The sequence below is a fragment of the Rhinolophus sinicus genome, linkage group LG09, assembly GCF_036562045.2.
Source record: "Rhinolophus sinicus isolate RSC01 linkage group LG09, ASM3656204v1, whole genome shotgun sequence".
NCBI classification, from domain to species: Eukaryota; Metazoa; Chordata; class Mammalia; order Chiroptera; family Rhinolophidae; genus Rhinolophus; species Rhinolophus sinicus.
Window position 1 is genome coordinate 84467134 of NC_133758.1, and position 21235 is coordinate 84488368.

A 21235-nucleotide genomic window follows, 5' to 3' on the forward strand; every position below is an offset into this window, starting at 1 on the left:
AAAGTTTATAAAATGTTTTCAAGGATCCTAAAGGTGCCTTGATACTAGAAGAAGGGAGAGGTCACTTATTCTTTTGGGGAGAAAGACTCCCCTTGCCTGAGTAAGAAAGGTTTATTCTTTAATTATCTCTAAAATGGGTGTTTCTAGGATCAAGTTTATTATCCATATACTTATCTTTGTTTTCTTTCTGGACCAAGTGATGTAATCATCTCTTCTGTTTTGATTATTGGGCTTGACATCTTCTAGAACTGACCTCCATATTGCCCCCTGTAAATTCTCTGCCAAATAAGTTGTTTTGGTTAAGGCATCAGAGGGAGGAGTAAATAAGTCAGCAATAGTTCTAGTTGTTTTATATTAGATCTCAGAAAGAGATTTTTTTTTTTTTAAGGAAAAAATAACTAACAAATACAATAGCTTCAATTTGCAAGTGTCCAAGCATATGTTTTAGCTACCTTTTGTTGTGTAACAAGCTATCCTAAACTTACAGGTTTGAAACAACTACCATTTTATCATGATTTCATGTATTCTGTGAGCCAGGAATTTAGGCAGGGATAAACTGAGAGATTCTTCTGCTGCTCATGGCATTGACTGAAGTGACTAAGTGTCCAGAGGATCCAAGATGTCTTCCCTCGCGCCTTGGAGTTGCTGGCTAGAAGGATGTACACAGCTGGGTTTGTTTGTTAGAGTGCCTGCATGTGGCCTCCCCAGTGTGGTGACCTCAGGTGGTTGGACTTTTTATATAGCAGATGGCTTCCCGTAGAACTGGCTTTCCAAGAGAACCAGGCAGAGGCTGCGTGGCCTTTTCTGATATGGGCTCAGAAGTCATGCATTCCTTCCACCAAATTCCATTGAATACAAGTATGTCATAAGGCTGGCCCAGATTCAAGAGGAGGAAAATTAGATTTTATCTTTTGATTGGGGAGCTGGTCAAGTCATGTTGTAGAAGAACATGTGTTGGGGATAGGAGATATCGTTGCAGTTCTCTTTGGAAAATAGGGAGAAATATTTTTAAAAAACAAAATATTTTTTGGACTTGGTGACAATAGCACCAATGAATCTATTTAATTTATTTATAATATTTAAGAGATCTTACTGAAAATTAGATCGTGTAAAAGTCAAAATACTATTTTCCATGTCTAAACTATACAAGAGGGTTTAAATTTTGGAGTTAAAACGAGAACAAAAGGAACAATATGTTCTTATAAGTGTATATCTTATATTAGATTACTCACTTTACTCTATTACTGCGCACATACACAGCACACGCACACACACACACGCACAATAATAGTGGGTAGACCAATATTTAACTTCTTAGTTTATACTATGTTATTGATTTCCAGTTTTCTTCCTACTGGTGAGGAGTTTGGAGCAGAGTGGGGTTATCAGTGGCCTTGGGTTTCCACCTCTGTTGTGTTACTCACTAGTTTTACTCCCTATGTGATTTTAACCAAATTTTATACTTCAAGCATCAAGTTCCTTCTCTTATAAATGTGAAAGGCTTATATTGAATACTCTACCTTCTTTAAATTCTGTGATTTTGTCATTCATTTTTGGAACCTACCTTTTATTGCCACAGTGTTTTATCAGGTTAAGTCAAAGATCTGAGTCTCCCACAAGTTCTAATTCATTGATATTTTCCCTTTAACTTTCCTTTCAATCTTATATTTAAAATATACCTCTTGTAAACGGCGTGTAGTTTGGCTTTGTTTTGTTTTCTTTTTATTGTAGTCTGATGATTTTTGTCTGTTGGTTGAACTGTTTTGTTCCATTTCCATTTAATGTATTTGTTGGCATGGTTGAATTTAAACTCATTGTTGCTGTTTGAGTTCTAAAAGTGTAACTTTTTCATTTATGTTTTTATCTTCCTGCTTTCTTTTGGATTGATCATTTGTATTTTAAATTTTTGTATCATTTTTTTCTCAGCTTTTAAAAATATGTTCTTTTACTGGTTACCATCAACATTTCGATACGCATTCTTGTTTTACTATAGTCAACCTAAGGTCATACTTCCAGAATTATGCAAAAACCAACTTTGTAGCTGTCTTTACCTTCTTTTACTTTTTTAGTGTTTTTGTCACATACTTTTACTTTTTATGTTACTTTCTATATTTTTATGTGTAGTTAAGCTTCTTCAGTCTGTAAGTGGGTATCTTTTATCACTGTGATAGTTTTATATTATTGTGTAATAGATTATCATGAATTTAGCAGCTTAAAACAACACACATTTATTATCTCATAGTTCTATAGGTTAGATGTCTGGATCAGCTTGTTTGTGTTCTCAGCTTAGAGTCTCATACAAAGCCAAAATCAAGGTGTTAGCTTGGCTGGGCTCTTACTTGAAGACTTTGAGGGAGAGCCCACATCTGCACATTCAGGATGCTGGCAGGATGCAGTTTCCTGTGTTTTAGGTCCCTGTTTTTCTTGCTAGCTGTCAGCTTCTAGAAGCTGCTCTCCAGTCCTTGTGCCTGAACCTTCTTGAAAAAAAACAGCAATGGCATGCTGAATTTTTCTCATGCTTCAGTTCTTTCTGATTTCCTCTTCTGCAATCCAGAGGAGAAAAAAAAAACTCTTGCTTCAAAAGGGCTCCTTCAGTTACATTAGTTCCACCTTGATAAATCCCCATTTTGATTAACTCAAAGTCAGGTGATTTAGTAATCTTAATTACATCTTGCGAAATCCTTTTTTGCCATCTATGGTAACATAATCATGGGTGTGATCATATTTAGTCCTGGGGACCGGGGCAGAGAATCTTGAGGGGACATTTTAGAATCCTGCCCACCCCAATATTTTGTTCTTATAATAGTTTTATTGAGATGTAAATCGCATACCAGAAATACCCCAAATGTACTCCTTTAAAGTGTATAATTCTGCAACAACCATCACCACTAATTTCAGAATATTTTTATCACTCCAAAAAGAAACCCTGTACCCATAGTCACTTTTCCCCACTTGTGGCCTCTGAAAATCATCTACTTTTTGTCTCTATGTACTTGACTATTCTCGACATTTCTATAAATGGAATCATACATCATGTGGTCTTTTGCATTTGGCTTTCACTTAGCATGTTTTCACCGTCCATCCACGTTGTAGCATATAACAGAACTTCGTTTCTTTTTATGGCTGACGAATGCTCCATGGTATAGCTATGCCATATTTTCTGTATCCATTTCTCAGTTAATGGACATATAGGTTGGTTTTGCTTTCGGGTTATTAAGAATAATGCTGTGAATATTCATGTAAAAGTTGTTGCATAGTGTATGTTTTCAGTTCTTTGAGTATGTATCTTTGAGTGTATAGTAAGCTGAAAAGTGATTCTCCCCATTCTCCCATAGCCCTCCCCAGCCCCGAAAAAAAAATCAAGTCCTAATACCTAGAAACTGTAAATGTTAATTTATTTGGAAGTCAGTCTCTATAGATGTGAGTAAATTAATGATCTTTTGATGAGGAGATTATCTTGGATCATCTGGGTAGGCCCTAAATGGCTTTATAGTAAAGATGGAGACGGGGATTTGTCACCAACACAGAGGAAAAGACATACACATACACTTGCAGGAGAAAGTAATGTGAAGACAGAGGCAGACATTGTGGTGCTGTAGCCACAAGCTAAGGAATGGTGGCAACCACCAGAAGCCGGAAGAGGTAAGAGGAACAGATTCTCCCATAGTGCCCTGGATAGTGTGGCCCTCCCGACACCTTGATTTCAGCCTGGTGGTTTCAGACCTGTGGCCTCCAGAACTGTGAGAGAATACATTTCTATTGTTTTAAGTCACCCAGTTTGTGGCAATTTGTTACAGTAGCTGAAGGAAACCAATACAGAGTAGAACTGTTGGGTCATGTGGTAACTCTATGTTTAACATTTTGAGGAACTGCCACATTGTTTTCCAAAGTGGCTGCACCATTTTACATTTCTACCAGCACTGTGTAGGCTTCTCATTTCTCCAAATCCTTGCTAACACACGTTATTATCTGTTTCTTTAATTATAGCTATCTTAGTGGGTGTGAAGTGGTATCTTATTATGGTCTGGGTTTACATTTCCCCAATCAATGACGATGCTCAGCATCGTTTTATGTACTTACTGGTCAGTTATGTATCTTCTCTGCGAAAATGTCTGTTCAAAGCTTTTGCCCATTTTTTAACTGGGTTATTTGTCTTTTTATTATTGAACTGTAAGAGTTGTAAACTTTTATAGTTTTAGTTCTTACATTAGGTCTGTGGCCCATGTTTGTTAATTTTTGTATATGGTGAAAGGTGTGGGCACAATCACTTTTGGGAAATTTTTGATCATTACCTCTTCAAATATTACTTCTGCTCACTCTGTTCATCCAATTGTATGCAGACTAGGTATTTTGACTTTGTCTCACATCTCTTATGATCATTTGTTTCTTCCATTTCTTTTCAATTTGCGCTTCAGTTTGGATATTTTCTATTGGACAATCTTTGAGTTCATTAGTCTAGTCTTCTTTTACTTATCCAATAAATTTTTAATTTGAGGTATTTTTCAGTTATAGAGTGTTTATTTGATTTTTTTTTTTTTTTGGTTTATTATTGAAATTCTTTGGCATTCTCCTTTCTATTCATTTTTTATATCTCTTTATTTTATTTAACTTAATTACAGTTATTTTAAAGTCCTGTCTGTTAACTCTAATGTTTGGAGCTATTTCTGCTTTCACAGATTCATCAATTTATTCTCTTTATTTTTATAACCTGTTGACTTAAAAAACAAAAATTCTAGAATTTGGTTTTAGTATGAGGCTTCTTGCAGGAATGGGAATAGTAGTGCAGAAACTGGAGATTCAGTGGACATTTAGGTTGTTTTTGCTTTTGACTCTTTTTTGTTGTTGTTGTTGTTATTGTTTTAGCTTTTTTGGCCCTTTGTTTCTTGGGTTAACTGAAAGGAAGTATTTGTTTTTTGTAATTGTCTATATAATGTACTGATTATTCAGGATAGACATAAAAGCAATAACATTAAAGAAAGAAGAAATCAATATGACATAAGCGATTAGTACAATGTTGGATATATAAGTGCCACACTTGCTAATTTAATTCCTGCTGTGAATTAAATGCTGTGTGGAGATAGGCACTGAACTAATAGATTTGGAGAGTGGCTATCATGATGATATTATGGCTTAGTAAGCATGATTAAGATCTATGCTGTTTAGCATAAAGTATTTATTAGTATTTATAATCTCATAAACCCTGTAAATATTTTCTCTGTTTTTTGGGCATTGATATATGATTAGATGAGGATATTTTAAGTACATGAGTTGGTGAGTAGCTTTTAGTTTAAGTTCCTTATTAAAAATGTCATCATGTTCATTATTTTTGCAATATAGTAAAAAGTGTTCTGAGTTTAGTAAATACATGAGAGTTTTTTCTCTTTAAGGATGATAAGATATTAACTATAAGATAAATGTTTTTGTTTGCATTGTTGATCTGAATGGGTTCTCAAAGTTATATTATGATCATGATGATAATCTTATAATTGTATTGTCATTTTCTTAATTCTTATATACAGTATACGTTTCTTCTTACTTTTTGGAATGTCTTGTTTTTGCTTGTCTATTTTTTTAAGAACACGGCTTGATGAACTGAGAATGTTTCTAGAGAATGAAACCTGGGAACTTTGTCCTGTTAAGTCAAATTTCAGCATCTTGCAACTTCATGTAAGTATTTAAGAGCAAATAAATCTTTTATTTAGTCATCTTTAAAAAATAGTATGTGAGAGCATTTATAAAATAATTAAATTTCCTTCCTTTCTTAAAAGTGATTAATAACAAGCCTCTTTTACAAGAGTGATCCTTTTTGGATGTCAAAGTCTGTCTCTTTTTACAAATTCAGTTTATACACTTCAGGAAAACTCTTTTACCTAAGAAGAATCACAATTAAAATAATTTTTTTTAATGATTTCAGAAGAGGATCTACTGCTCTATTTAAATTTTGTAGAAAATTAATTAGTTACAGTTTGATGATCTTCAGTGAAAATACTTATATTTGCTGAATGTTTATAATTTCTTAAAGGGACTAATTTCTTAATTTATGCTGCAACTCGAAAATTTACCTGTAATGCGAAAATGCCTTAGAAATAAAAGAGACACTTATAAAAAATACTCTTAATTTTTGTTAGCTAATTTATTCATTTAATCTTCATAGAATATATAATCTGTGAAACTATCCTTAATTGATTTGAGTTTTCCCTTAGTTGAAACATATCCTAGATAAATATTCCTTCTGTGATAGATTGTGTCCTGCAAATATCAATTGTAAAATACAATATATAAACTTAGATCCCTGTTTAAATTAGAATGTCTAGCTTTTGCCTTTGGAAGAAATGGCTTTCCAGAAGCAATTTTCTTATTCTGTATAAATGTAAAGAATACATGATTCAACTTTTTTTTACAGGGATAGTCTTTATGCTCATATTGTATAATAGCTTCTTATCCAGTTGATTAAATTGTATTGCTTTCCTAATGTGGAAATATTAACTACACTGACACATGTTGATTAGTAGATGTTTTAAAGACAGCAAAATTAACGTTAATGTGAATATTATTTTAGAATTCTTATATTAAGTTGATTCCTTAACATTATTCAGAATTCTAACATTGATTTTTAGAATCCCTATATAAATAATTTTATTTGAATTTATATTTAGCCATCAAAGTGTTTGTGTGTGTGTGTGTGTGTGTGTGTGCGTGCACATGCACATATCCTTGGTGTAATTTTTTCCAAGGTATGCTGAAACATTTCCATCCAACTGAGCATTATCTCCTTTAAAGTAATTACCTTGAAATTTCAGTTATGCAAGATGACTAAGTTCTAGAGAGCTACTGTACAAGATTTTGCCTATAGTTAACAATACTGTTTGTAGACTTGAAAAATTTTTAAGAGGATAGATCCCAGGTTAAGTGTTCTAACCACAAAATAGTAGTTATCTTGGAAACTATTCACAACTGAGATAGTGCTAACTTGACACGTATTTCTGTAGATTTAAAAGAATTTTCTCATTAATATATAGTCACCCCTTATTTAGAATTATGGAAACAATGGCATGATTTTTAAGCAGTGTCATGGATCTGATTTAATGTATAGTTGTGATTTAAAAAGAAAATAAGCATGTCATTTGAAACTTAGCAAGTCAATGTAATTTTTAAGAAGATTATAATTGAATGTGAAGAATTTTTAATTTGAGATTAATATTTTAAAAAAATTAAAAGGTATAAGAAAAATGTATAATAAATTTTTTTAAGAAAATCATCAGATCAGTAGTTTTGTAATTCCAAGCAACTTTAGAGTTTTTCCATCTCTTCCTCTAATAAGCTGTATGGTCTGGAACTTGGTACTGAATCCCTCTGGACTGCTTTAGTTTCCTCATCTGGGAAATGCATGATTTGGACTGGGTGCTGCAACTCTTTTGCTTTAGCATTTGTTCTCTCATTCTAGATTGAATTTACTCTCATTTTACAGATGAGGAAATTGAGACACAGAGAAGCCAGGTGACATTCCCAACAATTTATAGGAAGTTAATGGAATATAATGAATTAATGAATGACAAGCTAGGATTATAAGATGTATCATCTGACCTCAGTTTTTGTGTTTGTGTTGTCTGATTCTTGGTATATGAGGAAAAATAAATGAAAGTTTATAGACAGCAGTATAACAGAGAAAGATATATCCTTTATGCTTTGTTTTTGATGTTTTCATACAGAATATCTTAAATAGTGCAAGCATATAAGTACACAAGGTGTTTGACCTAACAGCAGTTAGTTTTTATAAGTAACTCTATTGATTAAAGCCATATCCTACCAGTACTTTTCCTGCTATGTTAAAATTTTTGGAATTATCATTCAAATTTATTGTCTAAAGTTTTCTGTGCGCTTTCATAAAGTAAGTCAAAAGTAGCTTGATGCAAATAACACTGTTGTAAGAGATATCAGCAACTGAGTTTGTTTTAGGAAAAGCTTTGAATATGTATTTCTAAGTTTGTACTTTCAGACAGCTTTCAGGATTCAAAAGTGAATAACCAGAAGTATAAGGATTAATTTGTTTTTCACTAACTCTACATTTACATGTAGAATATTTATGTATTTGAATTTTTTTGTTGCTAAAAGGTTGCTAAAAGGGTCCAGCTCTCTACTACATTGACTACCTGTCTTCTTTTTCTTAATGTCTAGGAATTTAAATTCATGGAACAGTCTCGTTCCCCATCAGTTTCACCTAGTAAGCAGCAAACCTCAGCTTCCTCAAAAACAGTGACCTTGTTTGAGCAGTACTGTAGTGGTGGGAATCCATTTGAAATTCAGGCCAACCACAAAGATGAAGAAACAGAAGATGTCCTGGCTTCTAATGGCGTATGTGGTGTTTTTAAAACATATTGTAGAACATAAGTGAGAATTTCTTAACTGCAAAGTATTATACCCAATGAGCAAATTAATCAGCTAGGTTTGTTTATCCATTCACCACCCATCTTCCCACTTATTGCTTATGTACCTGTGATACTACTTGTACAGGTAATGGTTTTACAGTATGCTTTGTTGACATTGTCCTATAAAATTTTCCGTTATGTTTACTTTATATTCTTACTATATTACTTTGTATTCTTACTAGATTATTAATTGAGTAGGACTTTAGTTTCTTTACTGCATATTTATGTGATTTGTTGGATGGATGGATGGATGGATGGATGGGGGACTAGATCTCTGTACTTTTTTCTCAACTCCACTCTTGGGCAACTAAGAGTGTCATTTTTTCCATGTCCCTTTACTGAGAGAGGATAATGTCTTGCTTAGTTACCTGGCAGGGCTGTTTTGGATTTAGATGTACGATGTTTTAATAATACTTTGAGCAGCTCAAAAAATAATATAAACTAGAGGCAGTGTGAGTTAATGGAAAGGGTTTGAAGGCAAACTTTTTATTAGCTGTGTGGCCCTTGGCTAATTATTTTTAACTTTGTGGCCCTCAATTTCCTCGTATTTACAATGAGGAAATGCTTACATCACAGTTACCTACAGGGTATTTTCACAGTATTTATTTGGATGGGTCCTTCTGGTCTTCATAATTTCCAGAGAGACCCAGTATGATTTTTCTTTTAGATTTGATGAAGCTGAAATTGAAAACTCTTTAGATTTGACAAAAATCTGTTGAATTTGCCTTTGTATTTTAGTTTTGGCATTTTCTTTTCTGTTTAGTGAAGATAAATTTTTAAAAATATTGCCATGAAAGTATATCATTATCACTTTTTATCATGCAGTAGAAATTATTTTATGGTAAACCATATTTAAAATTACAGTTTAGTGATTCTTTATGAAATTTTGCCTTTGTATGTAGACTGAACCAAAAGGAATTAGAAATCATTCCAATATTTTTAAAATAATATTCCTCTGTACAGGTGATTTGTTAATTTAAATTTCACGTAGCATCTGATTTTCATTATTTGTGACAGTGGTTTTCTGTAAAGTCACCATGAACACTGAATTAGCAAATCAGAACCATTGTTCCTAGAGCAAATATGGGATTAGGTTTCTATGAGCCTCTAGTCAACACATTTTTATCAACTGATCAATACATAACCTTGTTTTATGTGTGTTTCTGCTTAAAGACCCCCAATTTAATATATAGTGTTGATTCAGTAACATGAAACTCACACGCGACAGCACTACAACTCGTGCCTGAATGAAGCTTATCTAACACATGTATTTTTGCCACAAGGCACATTCCTGTCCTCTTGCACTTAGGAACACTGGACAACACTTTGGTACTAGATTTAGTGACCTTTCTAAGCAGTGAAATTAACAGCAAAATGCACACAAAAAATTTTAAAACGTGGCATTAAATAGACTGTGAAAAGGACACTTATTTATAGCAGGAGAGCTGATATGATTAGCTGGGAACATGCATACTGGGTGACTCAAAAGTTTTTGTCACTCTGCACATATCCATGAATGACCACAAAAGTGCCGTGAAGTATTATTGTTGGGGTTACAAATACATTTTAGGGAGTAGGAAAATGTGCAAATACAGAATCCTGGAAAATGAGGATCGATTATACTATTGATTCATGAAGCCTAGCTGTTAACAACCAGGAGACCTGATTCTGTGTAGCACGTCTTTCTGACCATGGTCAGGGTCACACAGTGTGCAAGTGGGAGAGATTGCCTGCAGTGCTTATTTGCAGGTATTAATGTGTAACCTGACCTTTCCAGGTACAGAATAAGTCCTTGGGAGTCAGGGTCCACATCTCCCTGTGGCCTGTCATAATGCTTTAGAGGCTCAAAAAATAGTTGTTGAATTAGGCTAACTTCTTTCCTGGTGTCCTGAACTGGCAAATGGGGATAAAACACTTAGCACAGTGTTTGGTTAAAACTTAATAGATGTTAGCCATTATTTAATCATATTAATTTGTAATATTAATCCACGGTGATGATGATGATGATGATGATCACGATGCTGCTGCCACTGCTTCCTTTGCTGTGCGTGGACTGCACTCCTCTCCCACGCTGGCACTGGGTCATGGTGCCATACACATGATGAAAATGTTAGGACGGTACCTTTCCTCTCAAGAGTAAATCCACCGTTCTTATCCTTGCTCTCAGTAATCCTTAGGTGCTAAGCCTAATTTTCTAAGCTGCCTTTGGAATTAAATCTCATCATAATGACGTAGAACATTAGCATGTGTGTCGCATGTGTTGATTAAGCTGAATCAGCACTTCCAGAGTGCCACAATTGTATCAACCTTCTTACAATGAATTAGCAAGTTGGAAATGATGATGCAACCTCTTGGAGGAAGAGAAGAGATTTTTTTTTTAATTTGTTATTATTATTTTTTTAGTCAAATGTACACTCTTCTCCTGAGACCTAACAGGGTGTGTGTTTTTGTTTGTTTATATTTTTTATATGGAGATTTGACTTTTGGGGGGACATGTACAAGCTTTTGGAGGTATAATGTTTGAATTTTGTTTTCCTTTTTTCTGTTGAGCTGGTTAAGGGAGGATGATGAGGAAAATGGAAGGGTAATATGATTCTTGATGGCAAAATTGAAGCTAAGTTATTAAGAACTTTCTTCTATAAGCTACTTCTTATAAAATTAGATACTTTGATTGTGTTGAGAGACTTCAAGAAACGTTTTGGTTCTTCATGCCCATTGTTAAATATGCTGTGTTCTCTTCAGTATGAATCTGACGAACCAGAAAAAAGTGCCTATCAGGAGTATGACAGTGACAGCGATGTCCCCGAGGAACTGAAACGCGATTATGTGGATGAGCAGACGGGCGACGCGCCTGTGAAAAGGTAAACTTTGTGTTCGCTTTTACGGGATTTGCATTTTATGTTGCGAGCTGAACACATAGGATTTACTTTAAAGGTGAAAGAAAAACAAACATCAAAAATTAAAATTTTCTGTTGGTCATAATGTCATGTGACAGAAGTTAATATGTTTTAAAAAATGATTCCCGAAAGGCTGAAAATGAAGTTCTTTTGGTATAGGACATAAAGAGCTCTTAACTTAGAGATCAGTGATGTTTGCAGAAAAATAAACCTTTGATTTATAAAATCAGTTCTGCTTTTGGAGGCAGTTCATGCTTCACATAGATCAGAAAACCTCAGGGAGGAAAGTAGTCCTTTGTTTTCTACGTGGAGTTTCTGCCTCAATCTGGTAAGTAGAGAAAGTCTCCATTTATCCTCCCAATGTCATTTATGTTCACTGTTTGAACCTTCTGTTGTAGGCTCCCTTATTGTACTTCAGTTTTGCTTTATGATAAACTATTCTCTTCAAAAACTTGGATAATTATATAAGAATTATTTGTCACCTTCTCCCAGGTAAATGGGCCTGATGTTAATATGTGAGTGAATTAATTTCATGAGTATCAGACGTTTAATGACCACAGATATACTTTATTTTTAATGACAGATTTAAGTATACTCTCCTCTACCCTTTGCCCCCAAAGTACCTAGTTAATACTTGATTGATTCGAAATCCTGATTGATATAATTTCTCTCCTCAAAAGTAAGTGTCTGATGTAGCTGTAGACATTTTAATTGGGAAAATTGGTTTCCAGTGCTTTTCACATATGTGTGATATTTAAATATTTACATCTATGATCTATAGGAACTGAGTAGAACAATTCTGTTGGACTTCTTCATTAGATGTTTAGGGTGTATTATGTCCAAAAGGGAAGCTCTAATTAAACTGAAATGAGTAAGTAGGATAGTGGCTGCCAGTGTATGTATATGTACTTGCATTTTTGGTGGGTTATGTAGCCTCTGACACTGTCTGAACTTACTCCTGAGATGTCTGAATAATGTGAACTATCAACTACAGTCAATCCACTAACAGTATCAATTCCTATTTCTAAGTGTCTCTTCAATTTATCAAAATTCCTTGTACTTCACCGTACCATCCTAGTTCATGCAAAAACCATCTCTGTGCCAGATTATTGAATCAGCCCCCTTACCTTGGCTTCCTTAACCCTCTTCTAATTCATTCTTGGATACAAATTTAGGTGTTGTTTTTTTTCTTATATTCAAATTTGATCATGTCCTTTTCCTGGTTAAAAATTTTTAATGGCTACCACTGCAGGAAGGATAAGGTTCATACTCCTTAGGTTTGATTGCTTTTGGTGATCTGCCCTTTACTTACCTCCCTTCTTGTCACTTCCTGCTGCCCACCTACTCTCCATGCTAGCCTCGTGAACTTGTGCTTTTCTGAGCACACTCTGTTCTCTTACCTCTGACCTTCGTACAAGTTGGCCCTTCTTTTCCTATACTTACCATATAACTTATTTTCCTTTAAATCTAGTGCACCCCCTACCCCAGACTTGACCATCATATCTTATACTTATTTAAAATTCTAAGGAGGGTATTTTTTATATTTATAAGTCTGAAATCAGGATGCTTGGTACATTTAATGATTAATTTCCTTAGAACATTTGTCTTTTTAAAGTGGCATAACTTCTATTAATGGTTGATAATATCTTAGAATCAAAAAATACATTATAGCACTTTATTTCTTTACTTACTAATTTCTCTTCCCCTCGGACTGTAAGGACTGGAGGATAATCTCTATATCCCCACCTGCTACATGGTAAGATTTTTCAGTAACTAATTAGTGAATGAAGGATAGATTGTAAGCTGAATTACTTACTGATGTACTACTTGACAATGCTAATTGCAACTTTGTTTTGCTTTTCTAAATTAAGTGTTTCTCGGGAAACCCTAAAGAGCAGGAAGAAATCAGATTACAGTCTAAATAAAGTGAATGCACCCATCTTAACAAATACAACACTGAATGTAATAAGACTTGTTGGTAAGTAGCTACACCTTTTTAAAAAATTGTTCTAGCAGTTAAATTAGTCTACTTTTGTTACCAAACGATTTTAACTTGGGGTTTTTATTGTACACTCCAGTGCCCACCGCAGTGATGGATTTAAGATTATCACATGCCAGTGCTTTCTCATCTAAATTGTTCCCAATAGTCGAATGCTTATGTTAATGTCAGTTTTTCTTTTTCAGTTAACTGCTTAGTAAGTATTTGTATCTTCCACTTTTTCTAAAATCTCCCAATTAATTGAAATGTAATGAAGAATTCTCTGTGAGTTAGAGGTATGGGTAGGATACCTCTACCTACACTGTAATTTTTACTTCGTTGTTTCATTGGTCTTCACAATCTTTCTGTCAGGTAGGCACTATGAATAGTGACTTTCTGGCATTTTCAGACACAAGAGTTCGACAAGCTAAATATTCACGCCATAGGAAGTGTTATTATTACAGACAAGACCTTTATTGATGAATTTGTAGGAGGCAAAAACATGAAGAATTGCCATGTAAAATGTTTAGGTTTGAAGATGATGTGGATTTTTTAATGTCAGTATTTCACCATTTTATATGCTGTCTCAGTCCTTATATCTCATGAATAGTCCTCACATTTGACAAATAAGTTGCAGAAATGTCTTCTCACACTAAGTCATCAATACTGGTCAGGAATTTTAGTGGTTTTCTATAAAAATCACTGTATTCTGTTTATGGAGATGGTCATTTCCTACTGCATATTATTTTGCACGACTGCTCATCCTAGTATTATTAGACTGATTTAATTGGTAGGAATCTCTATTTTATGGTATACCAAAATCTCTGTGTGTGTGTACTTCTGCTGCCTTAGTTCTGCCCTTAAAAGCAAAAAGAATAAGTCTACTTTTTTCCTCCTGTTCTTCCATGTGGTCACTCTTTGGCTGTGTGCTGGTAGTTAATACCGTTCTTCCTTTCCTTAGTCCCTTGTCCCCCAGTCCATTCTTCAGGGTCAGTGTGCTCAGTGCCCTTTTGTGGTCCTCACTGATAGATATTCCAAAATTATTATTGTCTTCCTCAGCCTTCGGGGCTCACTGTAGTTTTCAGTGTCTGAACACACTGCTTGGCATGTACTTTAATGAACACAGCTTTTGCTTGATTATGTTGAAGTAACAAACCACCCTGACACATCAGTGACTTTCAGTCACAAAGGTTTATCATGATGCCTATTGGCTCGTAATCAACTTAGTTCTGTTCCATGTGCTTCATTCTCACATGCGAGCTGAAAGGTTAGCATCAGTCTGAGCACGGAGAGGAGAGTAAGAGCTGAACCATGTTATGACTTAAAGCTTCCACTCCGATGTGGCACCCTGACTTCCTCTGACATGTCACCGACCTTAGCAAGTCAGGCTTGACCTTGGGGGAGAGAAGTATACCTCTGCCCCAAGAAGGCACTTCAACTCCGGGTAGTGAGACAAGGATGCATGATCTTTTTACAGTGAAGGGGGTTGGGGTAGGGGCGGGGGCAGATAATTGGGGGAAATAATTAATGCAGTCAACTACATTTTTATTTTTAATTTACCTAGTTCAAAAAGAACTAGGGGTCATCATGTTGCTTTTTACTCTAAAAGACATATATTCAGCAGAATCAAATCTAATATAAGGCTAAAAAAAATTGAGGAGGGGGGATATCGTATATCATTCAGTTAAATGCAAACAACAAATGTAAATCTTCACTTGGTAGTCATAAAGAAATGAAGAAACAATGCATTCTCCTATTCTCATTATCTAAGAAAGGGATATAATAATGATAGAAAAGTGCTGCTGGGGCGAAATTCAGAGACAGTAACAACAAAGTCTTCTGTAAGGATGACTGATCGACATAGTGGACCCTGTTTTCTCACAGTGGATGTATAGAAACTGAGAGGAACTGCATTCTCCTGGGCCCTAAGGAAAGCAGAGCAGCCCTGGATGAGCCCTTCCTCATTGTAGAGACTCTGACCCTTGCAACTTCAGCCTTCTCCCCCTCCAGATCTTTTACTAAAGCTGCCTAGTTAGGAAACAGTGCCTAGTATGATAATTGAATTTTCACGTAGTCCCATTTGGGGTTGGGATTAAGTGCTGCCATTCTTCCTCCAGTAGGCTTTTATGCTGACCACTGTCTCTCTCCCTGAGATGTCTTTCTCTTTATCTTTAGTTTGTACATATTCATAAAATGGAGCTTTAAGGGATCCACTCACTAAGGGGTCTCCAACCAGTAAATGCACTATTCCATCCTCTGTTTTTATTGCACAAAGTGCTTAAAGATTATAAACTGGCAAAGGTAATGTCTCTTACATACAAAGACAGAAGTACAATTGTGTAAATAAGATGGATTAATTTTTGGTGCCCGGGAAGATGAAGGAACTAATTATTCAGTAGTTGGGAGACACACTTTAGAACATTAAAGGCATATTCAAAATGGCCTTTTCAAGGAGTATTTATTTGGCAGATAATTAGGAGAGATTAAGCAAAAGTGTTAGTGCGGCTTCCCAGCCCCAGGTGGTGCCTGATCTGTTAGAAAAGCTTCCGGAGCCTTTCACAAGTGCTGAGGACTAATCCAAACCTTGCTTTTGTGTAAAGAGAAAATTCTGTCAGCCTGACAATTTCTTGCAGACAGAGGCTGACAGATTTGAGGGACCGTGTGGCATCACCGAAGTAGCCTTGGTATTCAGGGTCTCTCCTGGAGGCAGCGGTCACTGCAGCAGGGCGGATAGGGCCATGCGGCAGAAGATCCATTTCCAAAATCTGCTTGTAAAAACTACAGACCTTACAACAAAATTATTACCTTGGCAGCTGGAAAAACACACACCAGTATATGCATCGGGATTTAACCAGACTAGGAACATCTGAGGAATTTTGAGGCGTAGTGTGGCTGAGAGGCAGTTTGTGTGTTGGAGGGAACACAAAAAGAGGGAAGAGATCTGCCCCTTCACTGGTACATTCTTTTAGGTGGCGCACTAATATTATTATTTTATTGTGGAGTGTTTTAAATTGAAACGGTAATGTATAAAGGTGGTTAAAAATGAAAATAACCCAGGGTATAAACAGAGCCCCTGACCTGCAAGTCTCCTTCCTCAGAGAAAACTACTCAATGTTTCCTCTTTCTTTGAGAAATGTTAATATGCTTTTACAAGTACATTTGCTATGTGAATCTCCTCTCTCCTGTTTTTGTTTCAAAAATTGGATCACACTATATACATATATACTGTTCTTCATCTGGCTTTTTTGACTTCAACTGTCTTAAGGTTAAACTTCCATGTCTTAGTGTGCGTAGATCCCATTCTTGTTAATGATCCTATGGTATGGATGTACCACAATTTATTCTGTAAGTGCTCTATTGTTTGACATGTAGGTTGTTTAAGTCGTTTGATGCTCCCTAAACAACGCCACAAAAAATACCCTTGAATAAATACCTTTGTCCATATACAAATACAGCTGTAGGACAAATTCCTACAAATGTTTCCTCATGCAGGATCAAAGAGTACATACACTTTTGGTTTGGGGAGACATTCTCAGTTTACCAAAAAAGTTATTAAAGCACTTCTGTTAGTTTACCCAACAGTGTACATATGGGAGTTATCTCTTTTCCCAGTTTCTCAGCAGCAGTGTCCAGCTTCAGATCCTTGCCAGTCTGAAGCATTTGAATGAGAATGTTTGCTGGTTTGAATGGGAATGTCATCTCATTCAAAATGTATTTAATTATGAGTGAGTTTAAACATCTTTCAGTATGCTCTAAAAGATATTTCTGTTTGTGAACTACTTATTCATATTCATTGCCCGTTTTTATAATAAGGAAATTATGTGTTTTAATTTCTACATTAAGGAAGTTAGTCTTTTTCTGCCATGTGTGTTGTATTCATTCATTTTTTAATCCCAACAGATTTTTTTTAAAGCTACAGCTCTGTTCCAGGCACTCTGCCAGCTGTTGGAAACATAGCCATGCACAGGACATAGTCTGTATAGTTAAGGAGCCCAACATGAGAAATAACCTACAAAAGAAAAAAATTACATTTTAGTCTTAAAAGCATAAATAAACAGAAAAGATGCAGAAAGAATGATTAACTTTCTCTTCTGGGTAGCAAATAAAAGGGCTGACTCACTGGAGGGCTCACACCGTACCTGACTTTGAAAGTTGAATACATGCGAATACTTTGGTAAAGGCATTCTAGCCAGAGTGCAAAGAGCAATGTGTGCAAGACCTGATGTTCAGAGAACACAGCAGTTTAGGTTGCTGCATATGAGAAGCATGACAGGAAATGGGACTTGGGAGCAGGGGAGACTTGGCAAGAAAAGTGGGAAGAAGTGGATTTCACAGGACCTAATGTTTTGGGGACATGAATTTGTTAAGGGTTTTAAACAGGAGAGAAACACAAGTAGATTTCCTTGTTTGTTTGTTTTTTAAAAGATTACTCTGGCCACATTGTGAAGAATGGATAACTTGGAGTAAAGGAGAAGCCGGGGGAGGTCAAAGTCTAGATGGGAGGCTGTTGAAATCTCCCAGGCAAGACATGGAGGCCTTGAGTCTGCTTAAAGCAGTGGCCATTGTAATAGAGAGGTGAAGATAGATTTGAGAGATTTTGGAAATACAATAGACAGGATTGGTGAATCATTATGGGAGATCATTCTTAAATTTTAGATCTGTGTGTTACAATGTCACAACTGAAATAGGAAAGATGAGAGAAGACTAAGTTTGGGTAGCTGATGATAGGTTTAGTTTTAGACATACGGAGGTACCTGTGGGACATTTAAATAGAAATGGTTTATAGGCATTTCAACAGATGGATTTGGAGGTCAGGAAATTAAACACATTCAGGATATATACTTGGAGTTGTTGGTATAAAATGAGTTAAACCCTGGCAGTGTATGCGTTTATCTTGGCAGAGGATCTTAACCTTTTGGGTTCATAGAGAATCAAGATATATCCACATCCATTGGATATACTGTGGTGCTATGTGGGTGCATTGGAGGGACAGACAGTAAGAGAAGCCAGTGAAGGAGGTCATGAATGAATGAAAGAGAAGCAGGAGACAAATGAGGAGGTAAAGTGGAGACCTTGAAAACCAATGGATAAAAAAGCCTGTCAAGAAGGCGATTGTTGATTGATCTTTTATGATGATCTAAGCCAATGATTCTTAAATTTTAGCAGCATCAGAATTACTTGGAGGGCTTGTTAAAACACAGATTGTTGGATTCCACCCCAGAATATCTAATTCAGTAGATCTGGGATGTAACCTGAGAATGTGCATCTTTAACAAGTTTCTAGGTGATGTCAATGCTACTGATCTGAGGAACAAACTCTGAGAACCACTGGTTCTTTTCTGTTTTGTCCTAATTGAAATGTAAACAATGTGTGTTTAAATAACAGGAACATTTTCAATTGTATAACAATCAACTCATATGGTAGCTTGCTTTGTTTTTTTTGAATACAAACATTCATATCAATTGTTTTCAAAATACTTATTTCAAATACTAGGATTAAGTTATAGAGTCAATGAAATTGTAAGTCCACTCTTATATAGAAGTATCATAATATATTTTTTTGTTTGTTTTAAAACTTTAAAATCTTGGGGTTTTTTTTTTTTTTATTGGTTTCAGGTATACAAAACAATATAATAGACATTTACACCCCTCACAAAGTGATAAGCCCCCCAATTTACTACCACTCTGACATTGTATACAGCTGTTACAATTCCATTGACTATATTCCCTATGCAGTACTTTACATCCCATATATATATATATACACACACACACATATATACATATATATGTAATTATTTGTATATATATACATATATGTGTGTGTGTGTGTATATATATATATATATATATATATATATATATATATATATATATAGTAGGTTGGTGCAAAAGTAATTACTTTTGCACCAAACCAATATATACATATATATGTACTCATATACATACCTTTATGTATGTATATGTGTATATTTATATATAGTTGACAGTATTATTCAACTTCAGCTTCAGGTGTACAGCTCTGGGGTCAGGCATCTACATGGTCCATGAAGTGATCACCCTGATAAGTCCAGCACCCATCTGGGACCCTACATAACCCATACAACATTATTGATTATATTCCCCATACTGCATTTCATAACCTTGTTTTATGATTAAATTAAAAGTTGTTTTTTAAGAAACTTAATATTTTTGTATGTTTAAGGAAAAAATTATCATTAAGTTAGATTATATTCCAATATTTGTTTCTCTAAAAATAGTCATATTTTATTTACATGAATTTGTGTTTTTAACAGTTTTAAAACACTTTCTGAGCTGATAGCTCTAATATACTACATGATATTTTGAGATAATCCAAGAAGTGCTATCTTCCCTTAGTACATGGAACCAGAAAATTATGTTGGAGATTTGTGGGCCTAAGATACAATAGTCAAACAACAGAATAAAAACTGGTAGCCAGGGCCCACATAATAGACCTGTTAATTTTTTACTCTGGTCTTCACTTCATTATTCAATGCATTTTTCTAAATTGCTTGAACTGAACTACCTTTTCATTCCTTAATGCCTCATTTATAGCATTTCCAGTGTGCCTTTTTGTGCTATTTATATCCATTGATGATCTCGCAACTTAGTGCACTGCAATAAGAATAACGAACATCCTTCCTTGGGTTCATTCTCATGCTTAATCCTTTTAGAAAGGAATCCTAAGAGTTTTTACTGTCTTTTGTTTTTGTCTACTGGAAAAGTCTGGCAGCCTATACTCTAATTGCTGGCAAGGAATAGTGGTAGAGGGGGCATGCAGACTTGTACAGTTTGTTCCATATGTGGACCTTCAATTAATCTATTGTTTTTTAGCCTCATCTCTCCTTCTTTCTTGCTGTACTTACTGATTCTGAGCAGTCACCATCTTATCTAATAGCTTCCACCTCCTCTGTGGTCCTCTTCTCGTTTATTGATGTCTTTGCATTTTCCCATCAACCTGCTCCCATTTACTGTCTGTCATCTAGTACAGGGATTGGGAAACTAACCTGCAGGCCAAATCAGTTTGGCTGCCTGTTTTTGTAAATAAAGTTTTATTGGAATACAGGCAGCTCATTTGTTACATGTTGCCTGTGGCTGCTTTTGTGCTACAAAGGCAGAGTTGAGTAGTTGAAACAGAGACCAGCAGAGCTGAGTAGTTACCTCAGAGACTGTATGGCATGCAAAGCCTCCACTGTGTACTCTTTGGTCCTTAAAGGGAAGGTTTGCCATTTCTGATCTAGAAATTTTTTGAGATTTCTCATTTTCTGGTTATCATACCTACTCACCTCTACCTCCTCACTCTCTTCATTTCATAGATATAGGCTTAATTTGTTGTAAATGTCTCTTTAATTCGGTAATCTGAAGAGATACATAAGCTTCCTTAGGTCTCCAAAGGCCTACTCTGCTCTCTTGAACTGGAAAGACGAGAGTTCTTACTCTTTCACATTTAACTATAATGGCAGCCTGCTTATCAATGGCTGCCTTGCATGTACGACCATTTAAGGTGCGAGAGCAGGGACTCTGTAATTGCTGTGTCTTAACACAAGGCCAAGTACAGAGTAAGCCTTCAAAAAATATTTGTAGAATGTATTGAATAAATGAATATTTTGTTTATTTTTTAAACATAAGAATTTATGTTTAATTTTTTTCCCCAGTTTGGTGGGTGGGGAACATTAGTTCTTTTTTTCCCCTTTCTGAATGTACATTTAAAATAGCTTTTACCTACTAATAATTTATTTTTCTATCCTTCCTTAAGATTAGTTATATGGACAATGCTTAATCTTATTATTAGGAATGGAGAGGAGCTTTGTATTTTGCATATATGTCAACTCAGATATTTGCATTCTTCCTCATTCTGTGTATCTCCCTTTCTTTTGTTTTACAGGTTAAAGTAATGTAACATAAAGTTTTTCC

The 21235-nt window shown here is 35.2% G+C and overlaps 1 protein-coding gene across 1 annotated transcript in view; it reads left to right on the plus strand.

The window, feature by feature from the left end:
* VPS50 (VPS50 subunit of EARP/GARPII complex) overlaps window positions 1-21235 on the plus strand; it is a 115671-nt gene that overhangs the window by 69085 nt on the left and 25351 nt on the right. The window contains exons 17-20 of the mRNA XM_019729711.2: window positions 5577-5667; window positions 8176-8352; window positions 11169-11287; window positions 13195-13301. Of these exons, the coding sequence (XP_019585270.2) occupies window positions 5577-5667; window positions 8176-8352; window positions 11169-11287; window positions 13195-13301 (494 nt within the window). The remainder of the gene's footprint in view (window positions 1-5576; window positions 5668-8175; window positions 8353-11168; window positions 11288-13194; window positions 13302-21235) is intronic.